We start from the raw sequence: 21,075 nt of genomic DNA, 5'->3' as shown, positions 1-21,075 counted from the left end.
AGCAAAACAACGAAAATATTGACGAAAAGAGAAAAACCACAAACAAACAAACATCAAACGACAAGACAAACATCAATTGAATTAAAACCCACCAAACATGTTTTGAATATCATATCATTTCCATTTTCGTTGCTAGCAGAGAAAGAGTGAAAAAACTTGAGCAAATTTTGTTTATTTCATTTCGCCAAATATGGGGAAATTTAGGTTTGATTTGCATACTGGCTGTCAATATTATTTCCCAATAATATTTTCTATTTTGTCGCCATATTTGTTATTCATTCGACAAGAAAATCGATTGATATGATCCAGACAACAACCAAAACAACAACAACAAATTTTCTGTGTCGAATGTTTTGAAACTGAGAAAATTTCCAATTTCAAAATTTAATTGAATTTTTGTTTGTTTTTCAACAAATTTTAATTATTTTTTTCAGAAAACTGAACTCTGTGTGTCTGTGCTCGGTTTGTTTATTTAGTTGATGGTTGAAAAGTAAGCTAAATTATTAGCATTGATTATATAATCAAACTATCAGTGATGAGCATTTCATCCAACCGAAAACATCATCAACTAAATAACTCTCATCAATACGGTGATGAAAACACACATATTGGGAATCAACAGAGAATTGAACGGGAAATGTAATGAAATTTTTGCCAACTTACTCTGATTAAGTTGCCAATAAGTCGGTTATTATCATCCGAATCGGAATCAAAAACGAAAATCAGATTTGAAATTCATTCGGATGGAAAATTAACCCAAAACAAAACATTAAAAAAGATTAGACAGAATTGATCCACAAACAATGTCGCTTTGTCTTTTGTTTCCCCAATTCGAATGTTGTCATCATTCTTTTCTTGATTTTGGTTGATTCATGTTAAACACTGATGATGATGAGAACGAAGAAATAAAGAATCGACAATAACGGTTAAGAAAACTCAATTTCCCTTTTGGTTTTGTTTCTCTCAAAGAATATATTCGTTTGGTTGTTATATAATTCTTACCAAATGATGAATTCAATTCATCATTTCTCATTGATTACTTAAGTTTGTTTTGTTAATTCTTTCCAATCTAGTTTAGTTTCAGATCAAGTTTTTTCGATTGATCAAGCAATTACAAGGTAAGAAAATGGGAGGCCAACAAATCATTATTGGGAATGAAAATCGATTTTGTTTTGTCGACAAAATCAATAAATTATCTGACCAAGAAGGAAAAAATATGATCAAACCGAATGACAACAATTTGAATGGAAAATATTGCAAAATTTCAATTGAATTTTGTTTATTTCATTTTTTATTCATTCAAAAACAGCTCAATTTTCTCGATTGATTGAAAGAAATAAAGAACGAAATTGAATATTTTTTGTCCATTGGTGAATATTCAATAAAATAATAACAATATGAAATGAGATATGCAAGCAAAGAAGGAAAATTCAAAATTGCAAAAAAGATGGAGAAATGATTTGTCAGTGAAATAAGAAAAGTATGAAAGTTTCTCTTGTCTCGAAAGAAATAAAAAAAATTGAAAATCTGGCGCCCAATTGATAAGACGATCGAACCAAATGAACGCCACGTTCTTCAATCAAAATCAAATTCGATAAAAAGGAAAAATTGCTTCGACAACCAAGTAACATTTTTCCTTCGTCGAATAACAAGGACGCTTTTCAGCAAAATAGAAAATATTGAAAATCTTCAAATCCACCTGAGCCAGAAAACTGAAAAGAAATGTTGTTTGTTTGCCCTGAACAAAAACAGAAGGAATTCTGAGAGAGAAAAGAAAATGTTCGATGTTGGGATGGAATGTTTTTAGCATCATTCGAATAATTAATCGAATAATAAGCCAATGCAAGAAACAATGAATTTATCTTTTTCTTTATTTCATTTTAATTGAATGTTTCTTCCACCAGTGCAAATGATCCGTTTCTCAATGAGAAATGAAGCAAAGAAAAATGATTAATTATTTGTTTATGTTTGGTGTTTGTTTCATGATGCTTTACACTGATCGATGTTGAAATGATGAGCATTTTTCGCCATAATTTATAACACAACAAAACAAATTCAATTATCCGCATAGTGAACCCTTATATTTTGAGAAAATGATGAAATGCAATGCCATAATACAATAACCATTTGGTAAAAGCAAAAGGCAATTTATTATACACCAAACCACAATGAAAAACAATGCTTTTTTCCAAATCAATTTGTTGAATTGACATTTGTGTGAAAAGGATACTTTTCAAAATTAATGTTAGTTATTTTCATTTTTATTCCAAACAAGCCAGTGAGTCGTGCTTATAGTTGAGTGAGGTTAGGTTGATGACTATGACTATGACTATGATTCATAGTTGAGTGAGGTTAGGTTGATGACTATGACTATGACTATGACTATGATTCATAGTTGAGTGAGGTTAGGTTGATGACTATGACTATGACTATGACTATGATTCATAGTTGAGTGAGGTTAGGTTGATGACTATGACTATGGCTATGCCCATGATTCATAGTTGAGTGAGGTTAGGTTGATGACTATGACTATGGCTATGCCCATGATTCATAGTTGAGTGAGGTTAGGTTAATGACTATGCCTATGATTCATAGCTGAGTGAGGTTAGGTTGATGACTATGCCTATGACTATGATTCATAGCTGAGTGAGGTTAGGTTGATGACTATGACTATGCCCATGATTCATAGTTGAGTGAGGTTAGGTTGATGACTATGCCTATGACTGTGATTCATAGTTGAGTGAGGTTAGGTTGAGGACTATGACTATGACTATGACTATGATTCATGGTTGAGTGAGGTTAGGTTGAGGACTATGACTATGACTATGACTATGACTATGACTATGATTCATGGTTGAGTGAGGTTAGGTTGATGACTATGACTATGATTTTTCCTAGCGAACAAAACCTCTTCAATAAAAAACAACAACAAACAGATCAAAAATTTGCGCATGCATGTTTCGATATATCGATAGTTGGCAAGATTGCCTAATTCATTTTGGGAAAAAACTTATTTTTTCTTGGTTATTTGAATTGAACGAAAAAAGATTCTATAATCAGCGAGAGACTTTAATTCTGAATGTTTTCTTTTATTTATTTATTTTCCGGTTTCCGGTTATTCATTTGGGGCTATTATCATCATCAGAATAATCAAACAAACAATTTCCAATGATGACGAATTGTAAATGCATTTAACTTTCAGGCAATAAAAAAGTTTTACTTTTCTCTCGCTTGGTTTTTCCGGTTCCGGTTAATATTTGCCAAACGTTTTTCTCCATTCTTGTCATTTAAATTGCTTCATTTGACTTGCAATATCCATATCAATATCAACCAATTTTGTTTGTCGTCAAATGAAACATGATCTGAATATTTATATGGCCAATGAAATGTCTTTTTATTCTATCACATCCACCCCTGCATCCACCTAATCCTCGCATCAAGCGTAGAAATAGCGGAAATTCGATATTCCAATATCAAACCAAATCTGAATCTGAATCTTGTCCATAGTATGGTTTTGTGAATGGTGATGATGATCATCTTATCTTATCTGAACAATCCTATCGATAATCTACCATCATTGATTGATTGATTCGATTCCCATGATGATAATCAATTGTTTGCTGCGTGTGCTTTGTGTTGATCAAAAGTTATAACAATTTTGATGTCCATCGTTATAATCAAATATGAATCCATCATCATCATTATATTCAAATTGCAAATTGAATTTATGAAAATTTTCACTGAAAACCAAAACTTTTATCTTCATCTCTCGCTTTGTCGACAACAAAAAACATAGATTCAATATGTGTGATGACCAAAAAAAAGTGCCAAAAAAATATTTTCGGGCGTCGGACACCATCAACGAAAAAAAACAAGAATAATGGGCACAAAACGAAAACCGATCCAGGAACAAACAAAAACGAAAACCATTATATCGACTATATAGGGAGATAGCCAAATCATTATCAACAACCAAACAATGCTGTTGTGTTGGCCATTGATATTTTATATTTTATTTCGTCAAGCTATTAACTGAATTATCATCATATGACATTTTAATGCTAATCCTCATTCCATTCCATTCGATACATTTTCAAATATCATGGATATTGTGTTGTCGGTCACCTATCGTTCGTTTACGACAATTTCAACATGGAGAGTTTTTTATTTCAGGCGAAATTACCCAAACAAACAACAAAAAAAACCTTAATGAACCATTAACGGTGAATTGAAATTGAGTCGGAATTTGTTCTCCCTCTCCAAAATTACTTGTTTTCTCCTCTGGAAACGGAAAAAATGAAATATTTTTTCCAGACGTCATCTGTGAAGAGAGGTGGCCAAAAGAGTAATGTTTGAAAATTTCCGTTTTTTTGTTGTTGTTTCGAATGATATCCGAACATATTTTGGATCATTCATCAGCAGCAGCAGCCTTATCGTGTGTCATCATCAAATATAAATGAAAAAAAAACAAATTTTTCCCTGAATCTCCCTCACTCTATTCATATAAAAATCATATAAATTATGGTTATCACTATTATCAAGATTCGAGAATGTCTTTTATTTCGGTTTGGTTCAGGGCAATATAATGATAATAAAAAATCCCCGATTGGAAATTGTATGGCATACCAATTTCATTCATAATGCAATGAAAAAAATCATTTATTTTCATTGTCTGTGAGACATACATGATTATCAAGCAAACAATATGGATAAATCTATGATTGAAATATGCTACATCATCATTGACGTCATGATGATGATGATAATGACCATGATTATTTGATTTAATCAGATGTTGGTGGTCATTATTATCATTAAGAAAAGAAACAATCATTATTTTAGGATACCGCAAGTCTTATCCACCATCAGATTCAGAAAATATGAGCCAAAAATAAAATTTTCCGGTCATCCAGGCAGTCATATAAAATATGGAATAGAAAAAAGTTGTCATTTTCCAGACAATCATCTGCATATTGCTCATCATGCTAAGCAATTTTTGTTGCATGAAGAATGGAATAACAATCAAGTTAATCGAATTCGATTATCTAAATTAAATCTTTTTTCTGTTTGATGGCCTGATTTGGTTGTTGTTTGTGGTTGGCCAAGGGTAGTGGTGCATTGTGTGGTGATATTCTTGCCCAATGATTTTGTGGTTACAATATCCAAGATGATGAGATTAGACAAGATCAAAAGATTTTTCAACCAAACCAAATGACAAACCGATCGACCGACCAAGATGACAATAGCTTTCGCTGATTTGACTTGACATAACATTCTCTTCAAATTGTCAAACGAAAAACGAGAATAATAACAACAACAAAAAACAAATTGGTCAATTGCCAATTGCATGCATGTAATTATCCAATATTCCGGATGGACGATCAACGAAAACAACGGCAATAAAGTTTGCAGCTGGAAACCAAATTTCTGAGCTCCAATTTTCATCCAATGCAAACTGGATGTGGTAAGACGGCCAAAAGAAGCCGAAAATTGTATTTATTTGTTGGTAAGAAAATTATTGCCCGTTAATGGTTTGTTTTTCTTTCTCTGTTTTGCCAGTGTTTGGATTGGATCAATTGAGGATTGGGCGTTGTTGTTGGTTAGTAATCATCATTATCATTATCATCAACAACGACAAATGGACAACCCTACTCAACAACAAAACATTATCCATCCAGCTAAATTAAACCGAGAACAAACATGAAAATTGAAACAACTTTCAATCATGATGATCACCATGTTTTGTTGATGAGGAAAGGCATTTATTTGTTGTCATTATTTATGTACCGTTTGGCGTTGTTTGTCATTTGATAATGATGATCGTTTTCACTTCATTGCCCCAGTCAAATTGAATTTATTTTTTCAAACCGAAGAAAAGGTGCTTTACGTGAATAGAATTTAAAATGGAATGATAATTTACGAAAAGAATCTTTCGAAATGTATCGAATGACAATCGATAAATATGATGATGATAATTCAATGATAATTATCACTAATGATGATGACCCATATGGTTCATTATTAACATCATCATCATTACCATGATGATGCCAATGATGATGAGTATAAGCATCATTTGTTTTCCGAAATTCCATGTTTTCATCATTTCCTTTTCGCTTTGCACACTCGCAATGTTTTCAATGGAAAATTGTTTCTAAATGAAATAGGAACCAATCCATCATTTTTCTGGTTGGTTGGCTGGCTGAATGGTTTTCAAATTGTTTTGTTGAAAATTCAGTCTCTCCACATAACAATAACTGCGATAAAAGCAAAAAAATTGAAAATCGTTATCAAATGGACCATACACCAGTTGTGAGAATGAAATTTAATTCTTGAATTTTTTTCGTTTATGGAATGCAATTCAATTGATTTGTTAAGGGGTCAATTTACCCGTGGGGACATTCATTTTATTCTTTACAATTTTTCTAAAATGGATTCTATTTTTCATTTTTCAACATTTTTTCACATTTTCACCAAAAAAAACTGGATAAAAAATCTGTTTTTATTCCTTTAGTTGGTCGGGCTATAAACGATGACAATTTCCCTTTCTTAGTTTGAAAGATGCGAAAAGGAAAGAATTTATTCGATTTAAAAGATTTTTCCGTTCGGAGAAAAATTTGGGTTGCAAGAGGTTGTAGCAGACAAGACAGACATATTTGTCAAACATTTTTGCTTCCATCTCAATTATTACGGTCAATAAATGCTGCTGAATGATAATCGGGAGATTGAGCCAAATTGATTGCCATCATCACTTTTCTAAAATACCCAACAACAATTTCTTCGTCCATTTGTTTGTGGTTGTTTTCAATTCAATTGAATTGGCCAGCAACGATTTTGGTTTAGTCGGTCGGGAAAGATTGGAATTTGAAAAAGCAGACAATTCATATTCACACCAATGTTATGATTCATAGTATTTATAATTTCAACAAAATTTAAAAAACCTTATACCCGGTTTTGTGTAACAAACAAAAGCATGAATATATCACACCAAAAATCATAATTAATAATAAATCTAGGCCACCATCAAGGTATTGAACAAAAACAGAAAAAGCTTTTATGTGTAGATCTCGTGACATATCCATTGATTCATTGCATTTGGGAATTTCTCGAACGATCCGAGAGTCAGGAAAAATGTTTCTTTTCTGTTGTGGAATCTATAATTATGACGAGGAAAATATATTCACCAGCAATATCACAACATAACGCCCAAATTGAGCCACTGATCGATTTTTCCGTATGTAAATGGTCAGTTGTTGATCAGACCACCATGTTCATCATCGATGAAATGAAATGGTGGAACAACCAAAATGATTTATTTGGATGTTTCACTTTGGTTCGTCCTGTTTGTTTGTGTTGTTTCAACAACAACATTAATCGGATCAAACTGAAACCGAATCGTTTTGCTTAGATGATCAATTCCCAAATGCAAATTGAACAAGATTCTTTTGATTGTTGTTGTTTGATGAAATTTGCCAATCATTTTCTGTAATGCATGAATAAGATTATTCAAAATAGATTCAAAATGCAATAATAATACATTATCACCAATAATTATAGAATCATGATGATCATCATTCATTCTCGCTTTACATTGGTGGATGATGAAAAACAATTAGCTAATTATTATTTAATATTAACCCCAACCAAAAATATTTCTCTCAACCACCACTTTCATTTGGCATGACATTTTCGCGGGCTATTTCTGCATGAATGCACCCAGTGTTGTTTTAGCTACCAACAACAACAATGGCTATTGAGAATTGTTTTAGTCGGCGAAATTAGATCTTTGTCTGTTTAATCACAATGTTTTCTCTCGCTCTGGTTTTGTTTGGCGCAAAATTAAAGTCAGTCTCGATTGGCGATGGGCGGTTCATCACCATGCTGGAGAATGACAAATTTCACAACAACCACAACCATCATTATCAACCCTATTGTTGTGTAATTCGTTTGAAAGGAAAATGAAAATGAATGAATGCAACATTGACAATCACACGAATGATTTGAATGGAGCAAATGAAACATAATGAATATGATATGATAGGATGATCACAACATGATGAGAATAAATGATTATTATTTTGGTGAACATGCTAGAATTGGATAATGATTATAATTGCATTCATTCCGATAATGCCACAAATGAAGCAAACACCGTTATTAATATTATTTCAATTCGGTTATCATTTATCAAAACAAGCAGACAAAAACATTGCCAATTCAAAATACAACTAATAAAAGTCGATATGGCCTTGAAGCAATGATGATTGATGATTACCGGGAAAATTTTTTATTTCCCAAAAAAACTTCCTTCACAGGTATTTGTTCCGGAAACTTTTTTCTCTCAACGACAAAATCCATTAATCCATTCATTTTGAAAACAGTTTATTGATTTGCAAAATTCTCACAAGGAAAATTTTGCATTTCATTTTCTATGGAATTTGGTTTTGTTGAAGAAATACTTTGTCACTCAAAATGTCACTCACACACACCCTGTTTGAATTTGAATTGATGAATATCACAGGAGACCTCTTTTCATGAATATTTTATTTCGCTATTGTTTCGTGTGATTGGATCATCATTGAATTTGAATGTGATTTGGCCGTCATCATCATCAGTTCGTTTTCGCTAGGAAAAAATCAAAAATTCTTTTTTTCTGTGTTTGTCAACCATGAATGGAGAAAAAGAAGAGAGAAAAAGATTTAATGTTGTCATTCCAAGATGATGATCTCTGGAGACCTGGACGGAGAATATTCAATTTTTCCAGTCGTTTGGTTGGTTGACATCATCGTTTCGAAAATTTAAATTTCAAAATTTTGTTTCTTATTGAATCACTTCGTCATTCTGTCCATGATGATGATGTGAATTGTTCCATCGGTCATCCACAATCGAAGAAGGTGATTTTACCACTCTTTTTTCGGAAAAACTAGTGGTAATCGTGAGAATGATGATTGTGCAATCAATAAATATGAAAATGTTCCGCATATGCAGTATCATGACAATGATGATGGGTGTGGCAATCAGATAAGAAAAGGAATAAAAGTAACCAAAGTGAAGCGAAATTCAGAAAAAAGGGTGTAACACTGTCCCATGATGATCCAGATCTATTTCGCTTTCGTTCTCGATCTGGGCCACCACCCAATCATAACATTAGAATGGGGGAGAGAATTGGGTGGCAAATAACAATAATATAATGGTAATAATATTAATTAAAACACACAGAGAGAGAATAAGGTTAACATGCAAATTATTATTATGGGCCTAGGTGTGGGTGGATATTTGTTATTAGCATTTTCCACCTGGATCCATTGGTTTTTGTTTGCAGTTGACCTGAATGTTGTTTGTTTCCATAATCGTTGTTTGCTGGGAAGATGATAATAAATATGCAAATCACGATGACGATCAAATCGAATCAAGTTTTTTTTGTTCATGACATTAATTCGGTTAAAGCACTGCTGATATATCATATCCTGATTTTGTTGGGAAAACTTTTTAAAAAGTTGAAAAATCATTTTTTATACCGAAAATGGATTATGAATGGATATTGTATGATGTGATATTACTATGGATCATATTTTCCATTATTTATTCGAAATGAATTTGTCGAGAGCCAATATAGTGTTAGCCCACGGCAATGTCATTTCCATCCATAGTACTTTGTCGGATCTGAATGAAAAACGAATGAAACTAAAAACAATAAAAAAAATAAAGGACATTTTAATTTTAATTTGGTTCATTCCTTTTGAATATTAAATGACAATCAAATTGACAAATTTCATTTTGATGAATATTCACATAGCTTCCAGCAATGATGATGATTATTTAATTTTTTTTTGTTGCTGAATAAAGAATATATTTAACACGGGAGCCATCTAGTGTTGGTGATAGAAAAGGAATTTTTTATGGCAAACGATGCTGATGATTATTTCCATGGTATTTGCATCATCCAATGGATAAGTGTCATGGCAATCGGTGATTGTTGTTGATGCGTTGTTGGCTGAATATGAAAACAAATTGATGAAAATATGGCTGTGAATGATAATCAGTCACGAATATTATGGAAGATAATAATGCTGATCAGTGTAATGGCAACAATGGCAACAACGATCTATGTGGCCATATGGATGAAACAATTCATCGATGATCGTAATTTGAATGGTGTGCCATCATCCAATCCACTGCATTCGGATCAGAATTCTGATCAAGCGGAATTCGATTCATTCGGACGACATCTTGAACCATTATGGCGCGCATTTTTGATTGCAAATCTGGTGGCAATAATGATCTTCTCCCTATACCTACCATTGGCGATCTATTGGAAGCAATATTATGTAATATTAGCATACATAGCATTCATGTTTAATGAGATGATATTGTCGGTGGGTAGCGAATATTTAGCCGTGCCATATCGTTTCGCAACGCTAATCTATCTGATTGGAGCTGTTATGGCACATGGCTATTGTCATCAATTTCGTTTGATGATATTGGAGGAAATGAATGTTATCAAACAATTTAATCGAGAATAAAACATTTCTTTATTATAAAAAGTCAGTGTAATTGAATGACATGATTTGTAAAAAAAGAATGATTTTTTGAGTAGACATTTTCATTTCCAACTTTCAATGGATAAATTATTCATAGACATGGAAATGTCTTGACCCTTTCGAAATCGATTACAGAATTCATTCAAATGTCTACATCGAACAACGGGATGACATCGAATACATTTGTAAAGATGATGACAAATTGGACATGGCTCATGATTCACGATTAACCGATCAAACAATCCTTCTAATTCTTGATATTTGCCCCTTTCTAAAACATTCACCGCATCAAATACGCGAAGTTTTGCCCGAAACATTCGTATCAAATGGCCAAGCGAATTGCATCTACACCAAAGTGGCAATTTATCTCTAATCATTTCGAAATATTTTTGCTGAAATCCTTGGCGAACATTGTATCGTATGTGTAATGCAATGTGAAATACTTCGCGAAAATTTTTCTTATCAGCTGCAGGAGTGGCAATGAAAGTAAATGTATCGATCAGTTTTTTGACAGTCATTTCTCGATCTTGCCATGACAAGTGATTGAAATGTTTGCTTAGAATATCGACAGCATTTGTCAATGATGTTTCATTTTCAATCAATTCATTGGCTTTAGCATTATGGGCAATAGTTTTGCGGAGATGTCCAATCCTCATTTCATAGGACATTTTTGGTTCGAATATGATGAAATGCATCATTTGGGGATAATAATCAAACCAATTATCGTCTCTCAATTCTAGTTGACCAATGTAGTATTCAGCAAGTAACCAATCAATATGATCAGGTTCATTATCATTATCAATATCATCATTTTCAATGGGCTTTTCGGTTGGTTTGATTTCATTTTGATTGCTAGTCCTTTTCTCTTTCGAATCATCAATAATGGGTGAACCGTTGAGAAATTTAGCCAATCGATGTGCTTGTGAATTGAAACGTTCGTATAATTCTTCTTCGAATAGGAAATCATCATCGGCTAAATCCCGATTGTATTTGCGAATCTGTTCGATTAGATTTCGTATTTCCTTTTTTTCCTCCACAATTTCCTCTCCATGGCCATCAATAAAACTATTGAAATAATCATTGAATTTTCGTAAAGCAATTTTACGTTTGCGATGTGTTTCTTGAGGTGTAGCCATTGATAGAATCTAAACCAAGTTGAAAACAAACCAAAACACCAAAGAAAAACCATCTGCTCATCATCCACTTCAAAGCATAATCGATCGAAAGCAGAATATCAACTCAACAACGCTTGCGCGCAAGGAACCGTTCAAAAAGAACGTTTCCAAAAAAAGTTGCAATTTCCAAGAAATAAAAAACGTTTTGAAAATCAATTTGTTTGATCGCGATAATCATGTAAATTGGAAATCAGATCAAGGTGCATGTTCGTGATCATTGAGCTTATCAAATCCAAAATTCAAACTAAAAACAAACGGAAATTATTTGGAAAAATAGTTACTAATTTTTTCTTGCAAATTTCAATGAGGACGATCCAAATCATTCAATATATAAAGCAAACCAAACGTTTCGCATTTTGAAAATCAAAAATGATGATTTGTTCAAAGATAATCATCCATTGGTTAATTTGCTTAATAGTGGTGGTGGCAATATCATCAGCACAACAACATCGATGCTCAAACAATTATCAAGTGGTCCAAGGTGGTTTTGGTTGCAACAACAGAAGCAGTCGTAGACTTTTTAGCGATACGCCATCGCATCGTATTGTAACATTGCTAAATGGTGCACGCGTTCGCGGTAAACTCCAAACGAGTATCGGAAAGCGTGAAATGTATTTCTATAAATCACTACGTTATGCTGAAGTTTTCCATCGATTTGGTCTAGCCGAAATGGCACGACCATGGTTGGGTATTTATGATGCGACATTCAGTCGTGGTGGTTGTCCACAAGGCTTCCCGTTCATATCGAGAATTGAAGATTGTCTGCACCTGAATATCTGGCAACCAGTTGATGATGTTGATAAATTGAAACCAGTTATAGTTTATCTTTACGGTAGTGGATTTCATTTGGCAAATATCAACCTTATTGGCACAACTGTATTCGATGGCAGTCATTTGGCTGATACAGGCGACATGATTGTTGTCACTGTTCAATCACGTTTAGGAGCATTTGGTTTTCTTTATGCTGGTACGGATCGTGCACCAGGCAATCAGGGTGTTCATGATTTGGTTCTCTCTTTACGTTGGATTCAGGAGAATATTGAACGCTTTGGTGGAGATCCGCGCAATGTAACCGTATTTGGTGTATCATCCGGTTCGATGAGTATATCGGCCATGATATTATCACCATTAGCCAAAGGGCTCTTTCAACGAGCAATTATGAGATCCGGTTCAGTTAGTGAGTTTCTACCATTTTCACCGGAAAATTCATTGAAAAAATCATTACAATTTGCAGAAAGAATGAAATGCCCAACCGATAATATGGATGGAATGGTGGATTGTTTGCAAAACAAAACCGTTGAAGAATTAACATTCAAAACATTATCAATTGATTTGCCATCGATATTCGAAGGGAAAAAAATGTTTATTATGTTTGGCGATAAAGCGGGTATTCTGCCAGATCGACCAAGCAAAATGCTGGCTGAAGGAATCTACAATGCAGTTGATTTGATAAGTGGTTTTTCCTATGGCGAACTGGGTACAATAACAGCATATATTCTGCCGGAGCTTATAAATGGTTATCGTCAATTTAGCTTTGATGATGTTCAAAGATTATTTCTTAAAATATTAAAGGAATTACAAGTGCCACCTGATTTGATTGAACCTGTATTTGATTTTTATACGAAAAATCTTCGTGAATATCCATCGAATCAAGAATTACGACGTGCACTGGTTGATTTAGTATCGGATGGTGTAATTAGTTGTCCCACATATCTATTCACTCTGAAATATGCTGGAATGTTAGCCCGAAATGAATCGAATGTGAATAATGTTTATTTGTATCGTTTCGACCATTTTTCGCCGTATATGATGCTTGCATTATGTTTTCATTGGATGGGTCCTTGTCATGCAGTTGATGTACCAATCATGATTGGCTGGGCTGCAGATCCCTCATTATATCAGATTTTATTCAAGAACAGTGATAGAAAAATAAGCAAACAAATGATGAAAGTGTGGACCAATTTCGCCAAATATGGTCAACCGGGCAATTATTTGGATGGATTGGAGTGGCCACAATTTCGATCGTTAGGGAGACGGTTGGGTAATAATAAAACTGTTATGGCATGGAAACAAATGATTATCGAACAACCATATCGTATAACAGTCAATTCGAATCTGGATAGATGTCTATTCTGGGAACCGGTTCTATTCCCAGATGATCCTTATGATCATTATCACCGATGATTATTTGATTGAATGATTAGCAATAATTTATAACAATTTTACTCGCAATTGATTTGTATGATTTGTATGACTTTGAAACTGAAATTGTGTGTGCTTCATTACACGTAACTATTTTTATTTTGATTGTGTGTGTTGTTGCTCAGGTGAACGGCCATTTCGATGCGATTTCAGTGATTGTGGCAAATCATTTACGCGCAACGAAGAACTGGCCAGACATCGTCGTATTCATACCGGAATACGTCCCTATCAATGTGGATCTTGTCCAAAACGTTTTGGTCGTAAAGATCATCTAAACAAACATGAACGTATCCACCTTCGTGGTCGTCAAGTTTGGCCTGCGACTGATTGGCACGTTTCTCAACCGCGATCAAATTCATTTGCGAATGAATAAAGCAACTTTGTTCAATGTTGATATTTTGATTGTTATGTGACATTGCATTTTGAAAATTGAAAAAATGAAATAAATAAATTCCATCAGTCGAATATGATTGTTTGGAAGAAAAACATTGTTAGTTGCTATGAATTGTGAAATGTATTAGAAAATGAATTGTGGCCTAATTGACAACAATACAAACCAAAACATTCATTAAATGAATTTCGAAGTCGAACTTGGTGATTTTTTGGTTTCGATTGAAAAATGTCAAAGTGGACATTGAACATTGGTATTTGTCTGATGTGGATGATTGTGATTGAAACATGGATTGTAATGACACAAAGAACGGATCAATACCTTCCAGAACCATATGCAAAAGATGTGAGTATTGATTTGAAAAGGAAAAATGAATGAATAATGAATGTTGCATTTTACAAAACAAAGACAATCTGCCAAAGTTTCCAGCAAAATAGTGGTAGCAATTTGAATATACTGGCAATTGGAATAACGAGGGATGGATATTTAAGATTGATAACCAAGAATAACCTAAGTTATGTTGTGCCAGCTTATGCACTGGATACGATAAATAAAAAATTACATCTTATAAGTTGGCCCCAACCACTCCACCTCCAATATCCACAATTTATCCAATTTTATGAGCCTATTAAGAAATTCAACTTTCAAGTATGGTTTATGTTTGATCAAGAAAGTGATTGGATTTGTGTAGCAACTGATTACACTCAAACTCAAGGTGCCTTCAATTATGATATCAAGCTTAGAAGTGCAATAAAAGGATGGAACTATTCTGAAGCTGATTCAATTGTAATTTCAACAAGCCAACCATGCCTATTATATGCAATACATCAACAAACAACAAGTCTTCGAATTCGTCGTTGGCATAGTAAGAAACCAATAAGGCAAATTTCGACAAAATTACTTAAAACTAGTTATGGATCAATCATTTGTTTTGATGAATCCGGTAACAATATCACCATAGTACGGAATGAAGATGAGTCTTCATATTGTATCAAGCCTGTTCAATGGCCAATATTGACAGGTTTTGTTGCTAATGGAAGCTTTTATCTATTTGGTCATTCCTATGTCTATGTATTTGAGGAAAATGCCTATAATAATCCCAGAAAAATATATCCGTTTCAACAAATTAGGTATGATTCTTTCTTCCGCTGTATCGCCACTATCAATGAAAATGCAACTTGCCCAAAAAATTGTAAGTAATATTCAAACTCATTTTGATTGCTGGCTCAAATCAATTATTTTTTGTCAAGATTTATGTTGGGTAATTTTAGTGATAATAATGTTAATGGTGATATTAATGATGATAATATGGTCAATATTCTTCACTTGTCGTCGTCGTCGTGCTCGTCAACAATCAATGATAGCTGAAAAAACAATGAATAGTAAATATATTTTCTCAAAATTATCGACCAAAAGAAGTAAGGCTTCCAGTTTACAAAATGGCACTGCCCAACCACCTGTTATGGCGGACAATCAAGCAGCATCTTCCACTGGATCAAGTTGTGTGGATAGTAATATGATTAGCAACACTAGTGCCAGTCGATCAAAACGTTCATCGAAACGATCGCCAAGCAGTCGTGCTAAATCAACCTGATCCGGCCTTGGATAACATTTTGATAGCAATAATATTATTAAGTAGTCTAATAAACCATTATTTATTGTTTATTGTTTTATTGCTTAATGAGTGTATGTATGGGGATAGAACATGACTTATCGTTGATTGTTGGAATGAATGGATCAATTTTATCAATTTTTCACAGAGGATTTTCGAAAATTCTTTGTTTTGATCATCCTGTCGTTTATGAAGAACGCCAAAGAGCTCAGCGTTGAAAAGAGCATGTTGAAAAGGAAAGTTGTCAATTGTCAACTTGACTTTGCAGCGTGAGCACGTTGTCAGACTCATGATGAAAGAGAACATGTTTTTGTTATGCATCAAATAAAGAATTCTGTTTTGTGTGATTATTCTGTTGCGAATTAATTGTGATACGAATAATTGAATGTTTGTTAATTAGAAGTTTATTGATAAGTTTTCCCAAAAAAAGTTTTTGTGAATTTTCCTTTTGATTTACATTTCATCATCGATTCAGTTTCAATTTGTTTTGAGTAAAATTTTCTAAAAAATGAAAATGCATTCTCCAAAAAATAAAGACGATGAAATTATCTTGTTACAAATCCCACTGATTAATTGTGACCCGAATTAATGTTAACTAAAAACTTTCAATAAGTTTTCCAAAAAAATGTTTTTTTTTCCTAAATTTTCCTTTTTGTGTTCATGATGCGCATTTCATCATCGACTCATTTTTTTCGAACAAAATTTCTGAAAAGTGCAAAATCATTCCCCCAAAAGTGAACACTGCGCATATTGTTTACATTTCATCACTCGCTCTTTGTTTGTGGTTATCAACAATCAACGTGGAATTATCCGAATATTTTCTGGCTTTGGATCAAACAAATGGTTCTTTGTCGTATTCCAAGTGATATTGTCTGCTGATTGTATTGTTGACTATGAAATATCATAACGTAGTAGACAAAGTGGATAACATATAAGCCCGGCAGTGCTCGCGCCTCGATTCAATGAATTCGAAATGCGTTTGGGGCAGAATATTGCCTACATGACCACTGCCGGGTGTTTGCTATGGAATTGATATATATCACTATCAACAATGAACGAATCAGCAGAAGAATATCAAAGGAAACGACAAAAGAATGCCAATATGGAAAGCAATGGTGCACAAGTGGACAGAATAAAACAATTCTTCAACTGGAATCACGAACCTTTAACTGAGCAAAGCAGACGCAGATAAGTAATTGTTAATTGTTATTTCTCTTTTTCGTGACTTTTCATAACTATGCATACGAAATCTCCGCATCTTATTAGGGGAGGGAAGGTTCGTGAGCTGCTTTCGCTCAGGGGGGTTAGGGGAGTTAGGTTAGGTTAGGGAGGTTAGGTTAGGTTAGGGAGTTAGGTTAGGTTAGGTTAGGTTAGGTTAGGTTAGGTTAGGTTAGGTTTAGGTTAGGTTAGGTTAGGTTAGGTTAGGTTAGGTTAGGTTAGGTTAGGTTAGGTTAGGTTTTTTTTTTTTTTTTTTTTTTTTTCGGTTTAAAAGAACGGAATTTTATTGACTTTACTGTTATTTTATCCTTGGCAGTGGCCAAGGTTGGCATATCAAATTACAATGTTTTATCAATTGGTGTATTATCTTGTAAAAGCAAAATATATAAGAGAATGAAAAAAGGAGAAAAGAAAAAAAAGAAGTAAAAGAGTAAAAGAAAAAGTCTATTTAGTATAATTTGTTTTGCAAAATTTATTAATTGTATCTTGTTTTTTATTGTTATCATGATAGACTACGAGCGGCTGTGTACGATGGAGATTGGGCAACAATTGGCAGGATCAATCATCATGTGGTTCTTTCGGTAGGATGGACAGCATAATTATCAATGAAAGCACAGGAAATACAGATAGCATGGATCAGGAATACATTGGGAGGATTATCTGGTTATAGGCTGGAGGACTGGGATCGGGATGTATAGCTATAGATTACGATATACCTTACCAATAGCTCTCTGGAGCATTCTCTGGTATATTGGACAATGATGATCTAGTGCTCCGTGTGGCTCTGTCTGTTGTTGTTTTACCATATTGCAGTTGCAGCATGTCGGCGGTTTTGCTTTGTTTGGGCATTTTTCAAATTCATGATTACCTGCGCAATGTGAGCATGTGGATACTTTAGATGGACACTTAGTTGAGATATGATTAAAGCCCATGCATTTATAACATTGTGTGAGAGGGTTCATGTCCTCTGCATGGATGGTTTCCCAGTCCAGCATGACCTGTCCCCCCATATCACTAATAATGGTATCTCTAATCGCTGGATGGACTTGAATAGCAATATTGACTAACTCCTTTGGACGTTTCCGATTGGTTTTTAAAAAGCGTGGGATGATCAGGTCTTGGACACCAATACCCAATTCATCCACTCGATTTGCAATTAGGTGATTGAAGTTTTCATTGATTGAGCTAATGTGTCCTTATTGGTTTTGATATGAGCACCTTTAAGAAATATCAAAGGATTGTTGGACTTTGGCTCTTCTGCTTTTAGGGTTTTAACTTTGGCAATGGTTTGAACAAATTGATCTTTCAATGTTTGGTCGCTAAAATTTATTTTGACTTTTCCATTGGAAAGTTTAACACACTTAGATGGAAAAATTGGAGCACTAGTTGGATCTAATTTGGCTTTTAGTTCACTGATGGTTTTGTTTGTATCAATATTGTCTTTATCTGATAGGCTGACAACTGTTGCAAACAAAGGCTTGATTGGTTGAGGAGCAGTTTGTTGACTAGGCACAACACTTTGTTGGAGAATTTGTGCAAATGTATTTGGTTGTTTTGTTTTGACCTCAGCTGATTGTTGAAACATATGTTGTAAGTTAGGTTAGGTTAGGTTAGGTTAGGTTAGGTTAGGTTAGGTTAGGTTAGGTTAGGTTAGGTTAGGTTAGGTTAGGTTAGGTTAGGCTAGGCTAGGCCAGGCTAGGCCAGGCCAGGCCAGGCCAGGCCAGGCCAGGCCAGGCCAGGCCAGGCCAGGCCAGGCCAGGCCAGGCCAGGGCCAGGCCAGGCCAGGCCAGGCCAGGCCAGGCCAGGCCAGGCCAGGCCAGGCCAGGCCAGGCCAGGCCAGGCCAGGCCAGGCCAGGCCAGGCCAGGCCAGGCCAGGCCAGGCCAGGCCAGGCCAGGCCAGGCCAGGCCAGGCCAGGCCAGGCCAGGCCAGGCCAGGCCAGGCCAGGCCAGGCCAGGCCAGGCCAGGCCAGGCCAGGCCAGGCCAGGCCAGGCCAGGCCAGGCCAGGCCAGGCCAGGCCAGGCCAGGCCAGGCCAGGCCAGGCCAGGCCAGGCCAGGCCAGGCCAGGCCAGGCCAGGCCAGGCCAGGCCAGGCCAGGCCAGGCCAGGCCAGGCCAGGCCAGGCCAGGCCAGGCCAGGCCAGGCCAGGCCAGGCCAGGCCAGGCCAGGCCAGGCCAGGCCAGGCCAGGCCAGGCCAGGCCAGGCCAGGCCAGGCCAGGCCAGGCCAGGCCAGGCCAGGCCAGGCCAGGCCAGGCCAGGCCAGGCCAGGCCAGGCCAGGCCAGGCCAGGCCAGGCCAGGCCAGGCCAGGCCAGGCCAGGCCAGGCCAGGCCAGGCCAGGCCAGGCCAGGCCAGGCCAGGCCAGGCCAGGCCAGGCCAGGCCAGGCCAGGCCAGGCCAGGCCAGGCCAGGCCAGGCCAGGCCAGGCCAGGCCAGGCCAGGCCAGGCCAGGCCAGGCCAGGCCAGGCCAGGCCAGGCCAGGCCAGGCCAGGCCAGGGCCAGGCCAGGCCAGGCCAGGCCAGGCCAGGCCAGGCCAGGCCAGGCCAGGCCAGGCCAGGCCAGGCCAGGCCAGGCCAGGCCAGGCCAGGCCAGGCCAGGCCAGGCCAGGCCAGGCCAGGCCAGGCCAGGCCAGGCCAGGCCAGGCCAGGCCAGGCCAGGCCAGGCCAGGCCAGGCCAGGCCAGGCCAGGCCAGGCCAGGCCAGGCCAGGCCAGGCCAGGCCAGGCCAGGCCAGGCCAGGCCAGGCCAGGCCAGGCCAGGCCAGGCCAGGCCAGGCCAGGCCAGGCCAGGCCAGGCCAGGCCAGGCCAGGCCAGGCCAGGCCAGGCCAGGCCAGGCCAGGCCAGGCCAGGCCAGGCCAGGCCAGGCCAGGCCAGGCCAGGCCAGGCCAGGCCAGGCCAGGCCAGGCCAGGCCAGGCCAGGCCAGGCCAGGCCAGGCCAGGCCAGGCCAGGCCAGGCCAGGCCAGGCCAGGCCAGGCCAGGCCAGGCCAGGCCAGGCCAGGCCAGGCCAGGCCAGGCCAGGCCAGGCCAGGCCAGGCCAGGCCAGGCCAGGCCAGGCCAGGCCAGGCCAGGCCAGGCCAGGCCAGGCCAGGCCAGGCCAGGCCAGGCCAGGCCAGGCCAGGCCAGGCCAGGCCAGGCCAGGCCAGGCCAGGCCAGGCCAGGCCAGGCCAGGCCAGGCCAGGCCAGGCCAGGCCAGGCCAGGCCAGGCCAGGCCAGGCCAGGCCAGGCCAGGCCAGGCCAGGCCAGGCCAGGCCAGGCCAGGCCAGGCCAGGCCAGGCCAGGCCAGGCCAGGCCAGGCCAGGCCAGGCCAGGCCAGGCCAGGCCAGGCCAGGCCAGGCCAGGCCAGGCCAGGCCAGGCCAGGCCAGGCCAGGCCAGGCCAGGCCAGGCCAGGCCAGGCCAGGCCAGGCCAGGCCAGGCCAGGCCAGGCCAGGCCAGGCCAGGCCAGGCCAGGCCAGGCCAGGCCAGGCCAGGCCAGGCCAGGCCAGGCCAGGCCAGGCCAGGCCAGGCCAGGCCAGGCCAGGCCAGGGCCAGGCCAGGCCAGGCCAGGCCAGGCCAGGCCAGGCCAGGCCAGGCCAGGCCAGGCCAGGCCAGGCCAGGCCAGGCCAGGCCAGGCCAGGCCAGGCCAGGCCAGGCCAGGCCAGGCCAGGCCAGGCCAGGCCAGGCCAGGCCAGGCCAGGCCAGGCCAGGCCAGGCCAGGCCAGGCCAGGCCAGGCCAGGCCAGGCCAGGCCAGGCCAGGCCAGGCCAGGCCAGGCCAGCCAGGCCAGGCCAGGCCAGGCCAGGCCAGGCCAGGCCAGGCCAGGCCAGGCCAGGCCAGGCCAGGCCAGGCCAGGCCAGGCCAGGCCAGGCCAGGCCAGGCCAGGCCAGGCCAGGCCAGGCCAGGCCAGGCCAGGCCAGGCCAGGCCAGGCCAGGCCAGGCCAGGCCAGGCCAGGCCAGGCCAGGCCAG

The 21,075-nt window shown here is 38.7% G+C and overlaps 2 protein-coding genes across 2 annotated transcripts; both read left to right on the top strand.

The window, feature by feature from the left end:
• Positions 1-11,812: 11,812 nt before the first annotated feature.
• On the top strand, positions 11,813-13,953 carry LOC113796239 (fatty acyl-CoA hydrolase precursor, medium chain-like). Its single transcript, XM_027346468.2, has 2 exons — positions 11,813-12,893; positions 12,951-13,953. Exons 1-2 carry the CDS (start codon positions 12,086-12,088, stop codon positions 13,898-13,900), a joined length of 1,758 nt encoding a protein of 585 aa, XP_027202269.2. The 5' UTR covers positions 11,813-12,085; the 3' UTR covers positions 13,901-13,953.
• Positions 13,954-14,386: 433 nt separating this feature from the next.
• Positions 14,387-15,974, top strand: LOC113796248 (uncharacterized). The gene is made up of 3 exons (XM_075824060.1): positions 14,387-14,654; positions 14,718-15,501; positions 15,560-15,974. Exons 1-3 carry the CDS (start codon positions 14,538-14,540, stop codon positions 15,901-15,903), a joined length of 1,245 nt encoding a protein of 414 aa, XP_075680175.1. The 5' UTR covers positions 14,387-14,537; the 3' UTR covers positions 15,904-15,974.
• Positions 15,975-21,075: the final 5,101 nt, after the last annotated feature.

This window comes from Dermatophagoides pteronyssinus, unplaced genomic scaffold, assembly GCF_027571235.1.
Source record: "Dermatophagoides pteronyssinus isolate colony J.1.1.1.1 unplaced genomic scaffold, Derpt_VIB-CSIC_2022.12 sq0046, whole genome shotgun sequence".
NCBI lineage: Eukaryota > Metazoa > Arthropoda > Arachnida > Sarcoptiformes > Pyroglyphidae > Dermatophagoides > Dermatophagoides pteronyssinus.
Note: the sequence above shows the minus strand (reverse complement) of the source record. Positions and strands in the feature narration are given on the sequence as shown.